This window comes from Bombina bombina, chromosome 4 (assembly GCF_027579735.1).
Source record: "Bombina bombina isolate aBomBom1 chromosome 4, aBomBom1.pri, whole genome shotgun sequence".
Lineage (NCBI taxonomy): Eukaryota > Metazoa > Chordata > Amphibia > Anura > Bombinatoridae > Bombina > Bombina bombina.
Genome location: NC_069502.1, coordinates 659,816,872 through 659,834,926, shown reverse-complemented (window position 1 = coordinate 659,834,926; position 18,055 = coordinate 659,816,872). Strand labels below are relative to the sequence as shown.

Genomic DNA, 18,055 nt, shown 5'->3' with positions numbered 1-18,055 from the left:
CTTTGATGAAAAATTTCTTGTTAATATATTTAATTTAGCAGTATACCCACATTTAGTACACTAGCAGCTGTAAAAAAAAAAAAGACCAACAAAATCATTATGCAGTTAATTTTAATGGCAATTACTCAATAATATTATTATTATTATTATTATTATTATTATTATTATTCTACAAAAATGACTTCTAATAGGAGCACATACTGAGGATTTAACTGTAGATTTGGCAACCTGTATTTTCTTTCATCAAAATTCAAATAAGCTTAGGATAGTGATCACTGGACTGAATGATGTGTTAATGTATCAAACACGTTCGGCTGACAGCCAAGCAAATAAGGAATAATAAGTGAATAACACTAAGGTTGCAAATCCATTAGTTAGCTGGATGACTGATAAAAGTGTGTTAGGTCTTTCAACATTCTCTATGTTCATGGATTAAATAATTCCATGTTTTCAAGGTCAAATGTCTTAGCAAGGATTCATTTGTCACAAAAACTTTGAATGATTTGTATTTTCTTATAAGATACTGAGTTTCGTTGCCATGTACCTTTTTGTGTTTTAAAAAGATTATTAAACACTAAATCCATGTTAGATTGTTATTAATTTTAAAAGTAAACAAATTTATAGAAACGTAATAAATACAATAAAATGAAGTGATGATTTAAAAAAAAAAAAAACACGTTAATTTTCCGCCACTCACAGTAGAGTCCCACTGTGTGACACACTGAGCTTCATTCTATCCACAACCATAATTGTTGTGTTTTTGTCAGACAGATGCACAGCTCCTCACATTGGCATTTGCTAAGGTAAAATAATTATGAAGATGGCACTCTTGTCTGATGGAAGAGTGTGATAAATGTACAAAGTGCTTCTGCTTGAGAAATGGGAGGTAGCATAATATTTCTCCAAATGTTCTATATATAATGCATACAATGAAGTTAGTAGCCAGTATACTACAGAATTATAAAGTACAACAAAGCTTTCTAACAATGTTTCAGTCTGCTTGCAGGATAATGCAATGTATTATGCACACTGGTTTAGATGCAATTATTAGGTATGGCCACTACCATAGAGATACTAAAATTCCCTTTAAATGAAGAGACATCCAAAAATTCTGTGTAGTGTACCTAGAGAAAGTTCACCTGTGACATGTATCTTTTAGGAAGACATCATTTAAAGTTGAGATATAGAGGCCTATTTATCAAATGTCTGTCGGACCTGATCCGACAGTGCGGATCAGGTCCGACAGACATCGCTGAATGCGGAGAGCAATACGCTCTCCGTATTCAGCATTGCACCAGCAGCTCACAAGAGCTGCTGGTGCAACGCCGCCCCCTGCAGAATCGCGGCCAATTGGCCACCAGCAAGGAGGTGCCAATCAACCCGATCGTACTCGAGAGCAGGCGGTCAGGGTTATGGAGCAGCGGTCTTTAGAACGCTGCTTCATAACTGCTGTTTCTAGCGAGTCTGAAGACTCGCCAGAAACATGGACCCTCAAGCTCCATTCAAAGCTTGATAAATGGGCCTCATGATATCCATACTCCTATATACATTTCCCTCTGACTTCTCTTAGCGATGTTATGTTCTCAAATGTATCAGTGTAGTTTACTAAGGAAAGAGTAACCAACCAATCAACTGACACAATATTATATATATAATTATTTAAATTAAGTTCAGTGATGGTGCTGTTGTATAAACAATAATTGAGACATTGATAACATTTTCTTGGTTGCACTTTTATACATTTTCTGTGTTTCAGCTAAAAGAGCATTGAACAAAAGTTTATTTTTAATGTATGTTCCATTCCTGATACATCAGCTTACAGAAGCCTTTGCCTCTCCACCAATAAAGCTATGGGAGCTGTCCTTTTAAGCCAGTGAGAATTAGTAGGAAATATTTTCAACATATTTATACCTTATCTGCCCCTCTTCACAGTCATGACAACAATGTTTTGAATACATGTTACTCCTTTTATTAAGCTGCAGAAACAGCTTTGGAGCCCTTGCAGTTCTATTTTCCTAACATGTACATGACCTTATTGATGGAGGATCAAATCACCCCAGACTGATCCATCTGGGGTGATTGGCAGCCCTTGCTCTAATGCAGTGGGTGGGATTGTGAACTTGTGCAATAATAATGCTTAATAATAATAGTAATAGATGCATAGCTGGTGGCAAGTTCCCTACATAAAAATCTTGTCCACCAACGGCTAAATAAATGGGGCAAATTGTCTCTTTAAGGGTATTGAACATCTATCAGTGTTTCTGAGTGCTCAGACATGTTGCTACTCTGGAAGGCATGTCAGTACTGCAAAAAAAAAAAATAATAAATAACCAAATAAATAATTTTTTGTTAGTTGCTTCTGAGCAAAATGGACACAAAAAAAAAGAAAAAAAAATGAAAATCAGCCACACTGATAAGTTTTTACAAAGTAATTTATTGTAATTAATTAGAGATTAGGCATAAAGCAATAGACAAATATTGATTTTAAGCATCCTTTTAATACTTCAAGCAAAAGTAATAATTAAAGCAAACAAAAAAAAGCATTCTACATTTTACTATTTACATCAAGGAGATACGGTTAATAAAGCTTAATAAAACTAAAACAGTAAAAAATACCATTAGTTTGTTTTGCAATTCCTGATAATACTTTGTTACAAAAAGAAGTACACATTTTAAGAACTTCACATAAGTTGGTTAAGTCTCAAGGCCACACTTTGATTTTTATTACATGCATCAACATTTGATAAAATATGCAGTCTGCTTTGAAGACATTATTAAATATATTATAAAACTTACATACAGTTTTAATATATATATATATATATATATATATATATATATATATATATATATATATATATATATATATATATATATATATATATTCCAAAAAATAAATAATGAATAAAATAAATTTAAAAAATCATAAATATACATCAGTGTTTCCCTTTCTTGAAGCAGTGGCATAATCATTCTGTTATTGGTTTATTAGGACAGAATAACTTCATCTTATTTTTATTTTTTTGCTGGCATGGAAATAGTTGTTTCAGGATTTTATACATAAATGTGTGTAATTGGACCAACTAGATACAGATTTCTTAAAGGATTTTCTCCAAATTGGTTATTCACCAAAACTCAAGTGGGTTTAAGTCAGTTTTGCAAGAAAAACTGCTGACTTGCTAGTCATGATGGCTATCTACAAAGCACCAATTTCAAACCGACTTGTGAAATCCAGAAAACATTATACCTCGTCTGTGATTTCATGTTTTATGCTCTTAATATACCGACTTGCAAATTAAGCTACTAAGTACATAACTACAACAAGCTTTATTTGTGTTGACAGTGAACAAATACAGGCATAAATAATTATAAGGACAGTTGTACAGGGAAAGATAATTAAAGGACCAACAAATAAAGTAAAATTGTATAATCAATAAATAAAAAGACAATGCAATAGCACTTTATCTGAATTTTAAATGAGCAGTATATTTTTTTCTGCTAAATTTCAAAATCTACTTTATATTGCTAGCATCCTGTATCATGTGACATCAATCACCCAATAACAGACTCATATTTGAATACACTGTGCCATCTTGCACATGATCATTAGTAGCCAGTGCCTAAGAAAGAGTGCATATAATAAGATTGTGCACAATTTGATAATGGAAGTAGACACAAGGGGGGGTAGTTATCAAGCCGTCAACTTTTCTGCCTTTGCCGGCCCAATACGCCCGCCTAATCTCGCCTCACATCGCCGCCGCGGACCTGAAAAAATACGCCTAAGTTATCAAAAAAAGCTGTCAAAAAGCCGCGGGGCGATGAGCAGCGGACTTTCAGAGTTATCACTCATCCGATCTCGCTGCTCTTCGGCTGTTTGACAGCTTTCTTGCTAGCCTGTCACTAAGCACCCACACTAAACTGCACTGTTCTACCCCCTATACCGGCGCCCCCGGAGCCCCCCGCAACTAAATAAAGTTACTAACCCCTAAACTGCCACTCCTAGACCCCGCCGCAACTATTAAAAATGTATTAACCCCTAAACCGCCGCTCCTAGACCCTGCCGCAACTATTAAAAATGTATTAACCCCTAAACCGCCGCTCCTAGACCCGGCCGCAAGTCTTATAAATGTATTAACCCCTAAACCGCCGCTCCCGGACACAGCTGCCACCTACATTATACCTAGTAACCCCTATCCTGCCCCCCCTATACTGCCGCCCTCTGTAATAAAGTTATTAACCCCTATCCTGCTGATCCCGCACCTCGCCGCAAATAAAAAAATTGTTTAACCCCTAAACCGCCGCTCCCTGAACCCGCCGCAACCTATATTAAATTTATTAACCCTTATCCTGCCCCCCCCACACCGTCGGCACCTATAATAAATTTATTAACCCCTATCCTGCCCCCCACTACACCGCCGCCACTGTAATAAAATTATTAACCCCTAAACCTAAGTCTAACACTAACCCTAACACCCCCCTAACTTAAAAATTAATTAAATTCATCTAAATCATATTTATATTATTAACTAAGTTAATCCTATTTAAAACTAAATACTTACCTATAAAATAAACCCTAATATAGCTACAATATAAATAATAATTATATTGTAGCTATCTTAGGATTTATTTTTATTTTACAGGTACCTTTCAATTTATTTTAACTAGGTACAATAGCTATTAAATAGTTATTAACTATTTAATAGCTTACCTAGCTAAAATAAAGAGAAATTAACCTGTAAAATAAAAACTAACCTAAGTTACAATTACACCTAACACTACACTATACTTTAATAAATTATTCCTATTTAAAACTAAATACTTACCTGTAAAATAAACCCTAATATAGCTACAATATAATTAATAATTACATTGTAGCTATCTTAGGATTTATATTTATTTTACAGGTAACTTTGTATTTATTTTAGCTAGTTAGAATAGTTATTAAATAGTTATTAACTATTTAATAACTACCTAGCTAAAAGAAATACAAAATTACCTGTAAAATAAATCCTAACCTAAGTTACAATTAAACCTAACACTACACTATCATTAAATTAATTAATTAAACTACCTACAAATAACTACAATTAAATACAATTACATAAACTAACTAAAGTACAAAAAATAAAAAAAGCTAAGTTACAAAAAATAAAAAAAAAGTTACAAACATTTAAAAACATATTACAACAATTTTAAGCTACTTACACCTAATCTAAGCCCCCTAATAAAATAACAAACCCCCCCAAAATAAAAAATGCCCTACCCTATTCTACATTAAAAAGTAAACAGCTCTTTTGCCTTACCAGCCCTTAAAAGGGCCTTTTGTGGGGGCATGCCCCAAAGTTCAGCTCTTTTGCCTGTAAAAGAAAAATACAACCCCCCCAACATTAAAACCCACCACCAACATACCCCTAATCTAACCCAAACCCCCCTTAAAATAACCTTACACTAATCCCCTGAAGATCATCCTACCTTTAGTTGTCTTCACTCAGCCGAGCCACCGATGGAACTGAAGAGGACATCCGGACCGGCAGAAGTTATCCTCCAAGGGGCGCTGAAGAAATCTTCCATCCGATGAAGTGATCCTCCAAGCGGCGCTGAAGAAATCTTCCATCTGGGCGAGGTCATCTTCCAAGAGGCGCTGAAGAAGTCTTCTATCCGGGCGAGGTCATCGTCAAAGCCGGGTCTTGAATCTTCATCCCGCCGACGCGGAACATCCTCCTTTCCCGACGAACTACCGACGTATGAAGGCTCCTTTAAGGGACGTCATCCAAGATGGCGTCCCTTCAATTCCGATTGGCTGATAGGATTCTATCAGCCAATCGGAATTAAGGTAGGAAAAATCTGATTGGCTGATGGAATCAGCCAATCAGATTCAAGTTCAATCCGATTGGCTGATCCAATCAGCCAATCAGATTGAGCTCGCATTCTATTGGCTGATCGGAACAGCCAATAGAATGCAAGCTCAATCTGATTGGCTGATTGGATCAGCCAATCGGATTGAACTTGAATCTGATTGGCTGATTCCATCAGCCAATCAGATTTTTCCTACCTTAATTCCGATTGGCTGATAGAATCCTATCAGCCAATCGGAATTGAAGGGACGCCATCTTGGATGACGTCCCTTAAAGGAACCTTCATTCGTCGGTAGTTCGTCGGGAAAGGAGGATGTTCCACGTCGGCGGGATGAAGATTCAAGACCTGGCTTCGACGATGACCTCGCCCGGATAGAAGACTTCTTCAGCGCCTCTTGGAAGATGACCTCGCCCGGATGGAAGATTTCTTCAGCGCCGCTTGGAGGATCACTTCATCGGATGGAAGATTTCTTCTGCGCCCCTTGGAGGATAACTTCTGCCGGTCCGGATGTCCTCTTCAGTTCCATCGGTGGCTCGGCTGAGTGAAGACAACTAAAGGTAGGATGATCTTCAGGGGATTAGTGTTAGGTTATTTTAAGGGGGGTTTGGGTTAGATTAGGGGTATGTGGGTGGTGGGTTTAAATGTTGGGGGGGGGGTTGTATTTTTCTTTTACAGGCAAAAGAGCTGAACTTTGGGGCATGCCCCTACAAAAGGCCCTTTTAAGGGCCGGTAAGGCAAAAGAGCTGTTTACTTTTTAATGTAGAATAGGGTAGGGCATTTTTTATTTTGGGGGGGTTTGTTATTTTATTAGGGGGCTTAGATTAGGTGTAAGTAGCTTAAAATTGTTGTAATATGTTTTTAAATGTTTGTAACATTTTTTTTTTATTTTTGTATCTTAGCTTTTTTTATTTTTTGTACTTTAGTTAGTTTATGTAATTGTATTTAATTGTAGTTATTTGTAGGTAGTTTAATTAATTAATTTAATGATAGTGTAGTGTTAGGTTTAATTGTAACTTAGGTTAGGATTTATTTTACAGGTAATTTTGTATTTCTTTTAGCTAGGTAGTTATTAAATAGTTAATAACTATTTAATAACTATTCTAACTAGCTAAAATAAATACAAAGTTACCTGTAAAATAAATATAAATCCTAAGATAGCTACAATGTAATTAATAATTATATTGTAGCTATATTAGGGTTTATTTTACAGGTAAGTATTTAGTTTTAAATAGGAATAATTTATTAAAGTATAGTGTAGTGTTAGGTGTAATTGTAACTTAGGTTAGTTTTTATTTTACAGGTTAATTTCTCTTTATTTTAGCTAGGTAAGCTATTAAATAGTTAATAACTATTTAATAGCTATTGTACCTAGTTAAAATAAATTGAAAGGTACCTGTAAAATAAAAATAAATCCTAAGATAGCTACAATATAATTATTATTTATATTGTAGCTATATTAGGGTTTATTTTATAGGTAAGTATTTAGTTTTAAATAGGATTAACTTAGTTAATAATATAAATATGATTTAGATGAATTTAATTAATATTTAAGTTAGGGGGGTGTTAGAGTTAGTGTTAGACTTAGGTTTAGGGGTTAATAATTTTATTACAGTGGCGGCGGTGTAGTGGGGGGCAGGATAGGGGTTAATAAATTTATTATAGGTGCCGACGGTGTAGGGGGGGCAGGATAGGGGTTAATAAATTTAAGATAGGTTGCGGCGGGTTCAGGGAGCGGCGGTTTAGGGGTTAAACTATTTATTTATTCGCAGCGAGGTGCGGGATCAGCAGGATAGGGGTTAATAACTTTATTACAGAGGGCGGCGGTATAGGGGGGGCAGGATAGGGGTTAATAGGTATAATGTAGGTGGCGGTGGGCTCCGGGAGCGGCGGTTTAGGGGTTAAGACATTTATTATAGTTGCGGCGGTGTAGGGGGGGCAGATTAGGGGTGTTTAGACTCGGGGTACATGTTAGGGTGTTAGGTGTAGACAGCTCCCATAGGAATCAATGGGATATCTGGCAGCAGCGAACTTGTACTTTCGCTATGGTCAGACTCCCATTGATTCCTATGGGATCCGCCGCCTCCAGGCTGGCGGATTGAAAACCAGGTACGCTGGGCCGTAAAAGTGCCGAGCGTACCTGCTAGTTTTTGGATAACTAGCAAAAGTAGTGAGATTGTGCCGCACTTGTGTGCGGAACATCTGGAGTGACGTAAGAATCGATCTGTGTCGGACGGAGTCCGGCGGATCGAAGCTTACGTCACAAAATTCTACTTTTGCCGGTCTGAAGCCTTTGATAACTAAGGCGAATCAGCCTCGCCACAAATACGCTGCGGAATTCCAGCGTATTTGAGGTTGACGGCTTGATAACTAGGCCCCATGGTCTCTTATAGTTGCATGCTCGATCTGAATAATTAATGTTTAATTCTGACTTTAGTGTATCTTTAAAGACTTTTAATCACTACCTCTGCATCACTACATTTTAATAAATATGTAAAAAATAGATTTAGTGAAAAAAAAATTGTTTAAACAAACTAATACACCTTTAAACAAATGTTTAGTTTAACAAAAAGACATGAAAAATAAAAGTAAATGGCATTAAAAATATTGCTTGAATCATGCAAACTTTTGTAAACTTAATAGAAATACACTTAAAACATTTAAAGGTATATTTTCCTGTATATATGTTCTATCTAGGGGGTTGAGTCCCATTAAATTTTTAATCTTATAGTTTGTAAACAAATGAAGATATAACTTATCTCTAAAAACTACTGACTTAAATCATGCCTGCAAATGGATAGTATGAAACATAAATCATATTTACTACAGCTGAACTTATTCAAAGAACTGCAGAGGTAACACCAGCTATGTCACCGAACTCAGCACATGTTATAGAATAGATAAATGGACAATGTCCCTATTGTGCAGTGTATAAAACAGGATGTATAATTAAAACAAGAAGCTCATTTTAAACTTGAAGAAAAATTGATAACAGGAGTAAATTACAAAGTTGCTTACAATTGCATGCTCTATCTGAATCACAAAATAATGTTTTTTGGTTCAGCATCCCTTTTACGACAATTCTTAACCCCTGCTTTTCTGATAAGCACTGGCTATTGGCTTATGTTGCCACACAAACATCCTTTACAAAAGACAAGGGTCAACTTTTGACAATTTCGACCATACTCCTCTACAACAGGTTCTCTAACAGCTTGTATTTCAAAGCAAGGTTCTAAACCTGATGTATGCACATCACTGTAATTAAACTTTCTCCGAGTCCATTATCACAACCTTCTCTATCTTTCTATCTGGGTTTGATTCAAGAGTTATTGTTAAACAGGCACTATGTACCAGATTTCTGCATAGTAATCAAATTGTGTAATTTGAATTAATGTCCTTTTCATACTTGAAAAAAAATGTTGTAAGCCGCCAAGGCACATGAGTTAACAGAATGTCTACAACTGCAAGCTTCAATGAATGGATGAAAATGAATAACTTTAAAACATTTCCAGCTGAATTTCCTTCCAAACCTACATTCTAGTTTATATGTCACTGATAGAGCATTATAATATATTTTCTAAGAAAAAACATTATACTGTATTTGGGAGATTGCTCCTCAAACATATAATAAATAATCTGTCTGAACAGGACGCTTTTTTCTCAGGATCACAGCCAAGGTCCACCTGTTCTTTGGCTCTTCCACATCTAAAACCTCATTCACACACACTTTGACTATTATATCATTGAACTCTTCCATCGTCAGGGCTTTAACTTTCCTAAATGCAGCTGTATACATTGTCTGTCCCTCTGCTAGATTGATATCTTTTTTTTTCCAAGCTTAGTTTATTACTTTTGATTCAGATCATATCATGCATAAATGTAACGATTTACATTCAAAGCTGAATGGGCTGTTTTGTGTGGTCTATGCCATTATACTAAAAGATCTCCTCCTCAAATAAGCATTTCAAGAGTTCCTATACAAATTCCTGCTACAAACGCACATCAAATACACCTTCTCTTTTTTCACATATACTATAATATTCACTTATACTTTTATGACTTGTTTCTGTTACCAATGTTTATATTTAAATGGACAGCAGTTGATATAAATTTAGTTAAGTGATGTAAACAGCACTAAAAGAGCAAATCTTGCTCTAGCCAAGTTTTACTATTCATTCAAGTTAACATCAATGCTGTCATTGTCTACTTAACATTAATTAGTCAATTATAAATATTCAGGTTTGTTTTTTTGCCCTTCAGAAATTATGCTATCTAATTAGAAGGATTTTTTTTAACTGCTTTCATATACTTTTACAAAACTTTTAGTTTAATAGAGATTTTATTTCTGGATCCTACTAAACATAATTCAGTGTTATGTTCAGTTAACACAAAGTGTCTACCAGCACAACAGAATAAAAAAACATGAAAAAATGTATGGTGTAACACAGAAGAACACATTTTTTTTCTTTCATGATTCATATAGAGCATGCAATTTTAAGCAACTTTCTAATTTACTCCTATTATCATTCTCTTGCTCTTCTTCATTCTCTTGCTATCTTTATTTGAAAAAGAAGGCATCGAAGCTAAAGAGCCAACCAATTGTTAGTTCAGAACCCTGGAGAGCACTTGTTTATTGGTACTGTCCAATCAGCACGGACAACCCAGGTTGTTCACAAAAAATGGGCCGGCATCTAAACTTACATTCTTGCTTTTTAAATAAAGATATCAAGAGAATGAAGAAAATTTGATAGTAGGAGTAAATTAGAAAGTTGCTTATAATTGCATGAATCACGAAAGAAAAAATTTGGGTTCAGTGTCCCTTTAAGTATTTTTTTTCTCTGTTGTTGATACTCAAGGAAAATACAGTTCACACTAAATTTAAAGTATACTTACATTAAAGGGGTATTCTAGTTTAAAAATACAATTCTCTATTTCCTTATATAGTTTTATTTTTTTTAAAGTATGCACTAACTTTTAGTAAACTTATTCTAAGCCAACTTAAAGGCACAGTTAACTCAAAATTTTTCTCCCCTTTAATTTGTTACCAATGATCCACTTTACCTGCTGGAGTGTATAAAATTGTTTACAAGTATTTCCATTACCCTTATACTGGCATTTGAAATAGTTGATTTAGCCTGTGGTATCCCCACCTATCCTGAGTTGTATAAACACAGCCAGCAGAAGAAATTACACTCCCAGTGTGGTATAAAAGAGATAAGGTAATAAAATGTTAGTTTTCCATTGTTCTCTGCAAGTATTGGTGATTGGTTTACGGACAGATATAAGATAAAGAAGCATGAAGTTGTATGCATTGTGATAAAGTAATGAGATTTGATAATACCTACAAGCACAACCCATTTTATAAGGTTGTGGCCTCAAAACACAAAATCAGATAATTAATTTACACAAATAAACCTAAAAAAGCAAATCTCATACATTTGATACTCTGAAGATGATAAAAAAAGTAATTGGAAACACATTAAAGGAAAAACAATTTTACAGTGTACTGTCCCTTTAAATAGCAAACTTGTAAATTAATACAACCTTAGCAAATTAAAAATACAATAATAACATTAAGGACCAGATAACGAGTGGAGCAGTATTTATCACTCTCACTCGGGCGCTAATTCAGCTAAAAGCAAACTTTTTGTGCACGTCGGGTAACGCTCGTATTACAAAGTAAATATTTAAAGTAAAACGTTTTCGCTTCTTCGCTAACCTGATGCGATAAAAAAGTCAAAGTTACTAATTGAGCACAAGCCTGACCCCATATTCTCAAGTGCGCTTACCCGACATGAAAATATTAATATTTCACATTCCAATGTTCTTCACATAGCAGAATATGTTCTATTTATTCATAAATACATATTTATACACATATCTGATGTTATTTTGGTACAATCTATATCTATATTTATACATATATATCTAATTATATATTGATATAGATATCTACAGATATATATAGGAATAAATATTTATAAATACTTAGAACATAGTCTGCTATGTGCAGAACATTGGAATGTGAAATATTTACATTAAATACACAATATAACACTTTATTAAAAATGAATATTGCATAAATATGCTTTAACATGTTTTCATCTATTTGATTGTATATATATATATATAAATATATATATATATATATATATATATATATATATATATATATATATATATATATATATATTTATATTTATCTCTATGTTAAAGCCCTTTGCTTTCTTTTTGTTTTCCAAACACCTGAGGCATCATATCTTTGAGCCCTTATAACTTTTTGGTGCAATAATTTTTCATTAAAGGGACACTAAACCCAAAAATGTTCTTTCATGATTCAAGTAGAGAATACAATTTTAAACAACATTCCAATCTACTTGTATTATCTCATTTGCTTCATTCCTTAAATATTCTTTGTTGAAGATAAAGCAATGCACATGTGTGAGCCAATCACACGAGGCATCTATGTGCAGCAACCAATCAGCAGCTACTGAGCCTATCTAGATATACTTTTCAGCAAAGTATATCAAGAGAATTAAGCAAATTAGATAATAGAAGTACATTAGAAATTTGTTTGAAAATTGAAAATTTGGTTTCATGTCTCTTTAATAATTAGATCGTTTTATTATAAGTGTAAATGCCCTTTTAAATGTATTTTTGATGTGTTTTGTGACACTTTTATGTTTTGAGAGACAGTTAACCAGTGCTCTGGGGTTGCACTTTCCTGATGCATGTTAACTTTAATTGCACTCAAGCGATCGTGTTCACTTTCAACTTGTAATACGCACTCTATGTCCAACGTGCAAACAGCCACAATAAAGACGATATTGCACCACTGTTAGTGCACCACTCGTAATCTGGCCCTAAATGTCTAAAGTAACACAATTTAATAAAAATTAATTAAATTCAATATTTAAAATTAAATGATACCTTTAAATTCATATTATCTTTATCTTAAATATAACTTAAAATATTTTACAATTTTAAATGTAATTTCATAATTATAATTTAATTCACTATAATTGTATTTAGTTACTATATATTTGTTTGGGATTTATGTATGTGCTGGCTACTAAGTCAATTTACAAGATGTTCGGTTTCAAAAATTCAAATTATTTGAAACCAATCATATTAGCAAATTGCTATAATCAAGCAAGTCCCAGTCCATTTTGAAGTCAGACAAAGTAAGTTTAATTTTTTTTAAATCACAAATATGAAATAAAAAATTTAATTGAATTATTTTTAAATTAAACATATTTAATTTATAATTTCATATTAATACATTTTAAATGTAATATTATTATTGTATTCTACTTTAATACATGTACTTAATTATCAGAATCTACCTCCAATTACTGTGGATGTATTTTTTTTATTAATTATTTACTCTCCTTTTATTAACTACCCTAATAATGATAAATAAAATGGCAAATATCTTCACAGCTGAGACTGTTGTAGTTAGATTATTAAAGGGCCAGTCTACTCCAGAATTCTTATTGCTTAAAAAAATAGATAATCCCTTAATTACCCATTCCCCAGTTTTGCATAACCAACACAGTTATATTACTATACTTTTTACCTCTGTGATTACCTTATGTCTGAGCCTCTGCAGACTGCCCCCTTATTTCAGTTCTTTTGAAAGACTTGAATTTTAGCCAATCAGTGCATTATCATACGTAACTCCACAGGCATGAGCACAATGTTATCTATATGGCACACGTGAACTAATATCCTCTAGCTGTGAAAAACTGTCAAATGCAATGAGATGAGGCAGCCTTTAAGGGCTTAGACATTAGCATATGAGCCTACATAGGTTTAGCTTTCAACTAAGAATACCAAGAATGCAAAGCAAATTTTATGATAAAAATTAATTGGAAAATTGTTTAAAATTGCATGCCCTATCTCAATCATAAAAGTGTAATTTTGATTAGACTGACCCTTTAAATCTATTGCAATATACTAGCTGAAGATCATGTTACTTGAAAACAGACTTTTAACAAGAGGCCCAAGTTGGTTGCATATTTGTGTTTTGTGGAAAGTTAACTGGATATATTTCTACTAGCAAGTTGGCAGATTTTTTTCACATAACTGACTTTAACTAACTGGTGTTGTGTATGCTAGTTGTAAAATATAACTTTATTTTATGGTAAAGCCAGCTTAGCAAATTATTACAATTAAAGGGACACTGAACCCATTTTTTTTTTGTGTGTGTGATTCGGATAGAGCATGCAATTTTAAGCAACTTTCTAATTTACTCCTATTATTAAATGTTCTTCATTCTCTTGGTATCTTTATTTGAAAAGCAAGAATGTAAGTTTAAATGCCGGCCCATTTTTGATGAACAACAAAAAAAATTTGGGTTCAGTATCCCTTTAAGCTTGCAAATACATAGATAAATGTTTACCATGCATATATCATATACTATAATCCAGAAAAAAAAAACATAAATAAGAGTGAACAAAAAATTGAGATCTCTAATGTAAAAAATAAATGAAGAAAATGAATATTAATATATAATTATATATAATTTAGAAACCTGCAGTTATCTTTCACCATCATATGTCCGATTTGTTTTTGTTTTTTACATTCTGTTTAATTTCATCTACATGTTGTTGGAGTAAGTTAATTTATGCTCCATCATTAACACATTTCAAGAGAATAATGTCCATGTCTTTTGGAAATGAAGTCCTAATAGTATGTCTGCGTGACTGCACAGCAATAACATGGTATTTATAATACATAGCTCATTAACCATAACAGGCATAACAAATTAGATCACTCTGATAAGATAACACACTTTTAAAAACAATTTTAAAATAATCTTCCTTTCTCAAAAGTGTCTTCATAACAACATAGTTGCTGTGTCATTTGATTGGGCTGGAAAGCAAAATTTGTAAGATATATACATTAAGATAAACATTACATTTAGTATATATTTTATGGAGGATGCTTTCTATAATATCAATATCAAAATTCAACGTATCATATCACCAAAAAAAATGTATTTTATGATTCAGATAGAGCATGAAATTTTAAGCAACTTACTCCTATTATCAATTTTTCTTTGTTCTCTTGCTATCTTTATTTGAAAAAGCAGGAATGAAAGCTTAGGAGCCGGCCCATTTTAGGTTCAGTACTTGGGTAGCGCTTGCTGATTAATGGCTAAATATAGCCACCAATAAGCAAGCGCTATCCAGGGTGCTGAACGTAAAATAGGCTGGCTGCTATTTCCATTCATACCAAGGGAACAAAGAAAAATTGAAAATAGGAGTAAATTAGAAAGTTGCTTAAAATTGCATGCTCTATCTAAATCATGAAGAAGAAAAAAAATATTGGGTTTAGTATTCATTTAATCTGCCATTCCTCCAAATCATATGTGGCAACATGATCAAATATGCATATGTATCTAATGCTCAATTCTGCTTAAATGAACAATATTTTTTACATGGCTTAATATACACTATTAATCTAGTGTTTAAAGTAAAAGCTGTTTAACTTTAAACTGAAACTAACTGAACAGTATCACTGGTGTATTTTTGTATAAATGTTCTTTGGCTGTTAAGTACTTCCTACTAATGGTGATTGGCAGATAGGTGCCTTTATTCTACTGCACCAGTTTACATGCTGTTCCTTTATAACAATAACAGAAAAAAATGAGTAGTGTCCATTGTCAACATAAAACTAAAGCTTTACAAACCGGAGCATTAAATTATAGGAATTTAAATGCTCTGAAATATTTGAATAATGATATAGGTGGTTGCTTCTGAATCTTTATGCTCAAATAAACAATTACTTACTTGTTTCATGAGCAGCTTTATCAGACTTCAAAACGTCTTGCTCTGCAGAGAAAGGACACATTTGTTTGAAAACTGCATATTGGTGCTTAAATAAATTGTTCAAAACATCTACAGTGTTAAGGAAAAATAATACAAAAACCTATTCCATTATTGCTCACAAATGCAGAAGAGGCGACAGTTTAACAATAATGCAGACAGATTATAAATACACATAAAGAGCAATCAGCTGTAAATTCCAGAGCTTTTTTTGCAACAAGAGGTGATGTTAAACATGTTTTTACCTTTTTATACATACCTATAAAGATATCAAAAAAGCAATGCCAACAGCACCAAAAGAAACTCTTGTCTTTATTGTAAGCATCAAGGCCCACAAAAGCAACAATTAACATTTCAGGTTATTCACCCTTAAAGGGACATGAAACCCAAAATTTTCTTTCATGATTCAGATAGAAAATACAATTTCAAACAATTTTCCAATTTACTTCTATTATTTAATTTGCTTCCTTCTCTTGTTATTCTTTGCTAAAAGGTTTATCTAAACAAGCTCAGGAGCAGCAGAGAACCTAGGTTCTAGCTGTTGATTGGTGGATGCATATATATACTGATTGTGATTGGCTCATCTATGTGTTCAATTAGAAATCAGTAGTGCATTGCTGCTCCTTTAACAAATGATACCAAGAGAATGAAACTGATTAGATAATAGAAGTACATTAGAAAGTTGTTTAAAATGGTATTCTCTATCTGAATCATGAAAGAAAAATGTTGGGTTTCATGTCCCTTTAATCATGCTAATATGTTTATTGGACTGTTACCTATAAAGATATCCAATCAATTAGCTGTTAAAAAAATGGTGCAGTTTGCATAATCCACTTTTGCAGTGGGAGATTATTGTAAATTCCAGCTATTTGCTGATACTGTTTGTTCAGCTTGCATGTGTGCCAAGAGCAAGTCACCACTCATGCATATAAGATGAGAACAATATAAGCGTTCAATAGGATAATGAATATTGAAGAACAAGATCAGAGACTCATATTTTGCACAAACTTTCTACTTACTGCTCTCTGCAGCTACTCAAAGAATGACAAGTTTTTCTTTCACAATTCAGATAGGGCATGCAATTTTGAACAACTTTCTAATTTACTTCTATTATCATATTTTCTTTATTCTTTTGGTATCTTTTGTTAAAAAGCATGGACGTAAGCCCAGGAGCACACACTTGTCTGGAGAAACTATATGGCAGCGGTTTTGCATGGATATTTATATATGCAAGAGCACTAGATGCCAGCACTACTTTCTGGGTATCTATTCAACAAAGAATACCATAGGAATGAAGCAAGTTTGATAAAATAAGTAAATAGGAAACTTTTTTTTTTAAAGTGTATGCTCTGTCTAAGTCATTAAAAACAATTATAATATTTTTTGGGTTTCATATCCCTTAAAGGGACACTAAACCCAATTTTTTTCTTTCATGATTCAGATAGAGCACGCAATTTTAAGCAACTTTCTAATTTACTCCTATTTTCAAATTTTCTTCATTCTCTTGGTATCTTTATTTGAAATGCAAGAATGTAAGTTTAGATGCCGGCCCATTTTTGGTGAATAACCTGGGTTATTCTTGCTGATTGGTGGATAAATTCATCCACCAATAAAAAGTGCTGTCCAGAGTTCTGAACCAAAAAAGAAGCTTAGATGCTTGCTTTTTCAAATAAAGATAGCAAGTGAACGAAGAAAAATTGATAATAGGAGTAAATAAGAAAGTTGCTTAAAAGTGCATGCGCTATCTGAATCACGAAATAAAAAATTTGGGTTCAGTGTCCCTTTAAATGTTTGACTCAACCTGTCATTCTTTGGATACCAGCAGAGAGCAGTAAATAGAAAAACTATGAAAACAATTGCCTCTGTTATAAAATCTGTCATTTTCATGTACAATTAATACAGAAAGGAACAAATATTGCAAAGCTACAGAAAACACAGTGCAAAATAACACAGTCTACCTACTTGTTGTTGTTTTTAACTTCGCTGAAATGCAAATTAATATATTATTAAATTCAATGCAATTATTACACCTCTAAAGAATTGTATTTTTTAAATGTATGACAGCAAGCAAGGCCCAGGGTGGAGTTTTGCCAATACATCATTTCATATATATTATTTGAATGGAGGATAGGGAACAGCACAGTAATCATCTATGAATAAGCGGCGCTTCTAGGCGTGAAACACGTAAAATGTTTTTGTCACTGTTGCCTCTGTGTGTAACTTTTTATTTGTAATGCTTTTTGGAATAAAATTTCTATTTTTTATTAGCATTTGAGTGTGGCAGTATTCCTTGTATTTGTGTTTTCAGCATTGAGAGATTGACACTTTCTGCCGGCACCCGGCCTGAGTGTTTATTGTTCCGGGGTCAT

The 18,055-nt window shown here is 33.3% G+C and overlaps 1 protein-coding gene across 50 annotated transcripts in view; it reads right to left on the bottom strand.

Annotated features, from left to right (window-relative positions):
• TRDN (triadin) overlaps nt 1-18,055 on the bottom strand; it is a 950,114-nt gene that overhangs the window by 56,499 nt on the left and 875,560 nt on the right. For all 50 annotated transcript variants that reach the window (XM_053710723.1, XM_053710722.1, XM_053710726.1 and 47 more), the window contains 2 exons: nt 17,649-17,669; nt 15,651-15,692 (listed from right to left, as the gene is read on the bottom strand). In XM_053710723.1, coding sequence (XP_053566698.1) covers nt 15,651-15,692; nt 17,649-17,669 — 63 coding nt within the window. The remainder of the gene's footprint in view (nt 1-15,650; nt 15,693-17,648; nt 17,670-18,055) is intronic.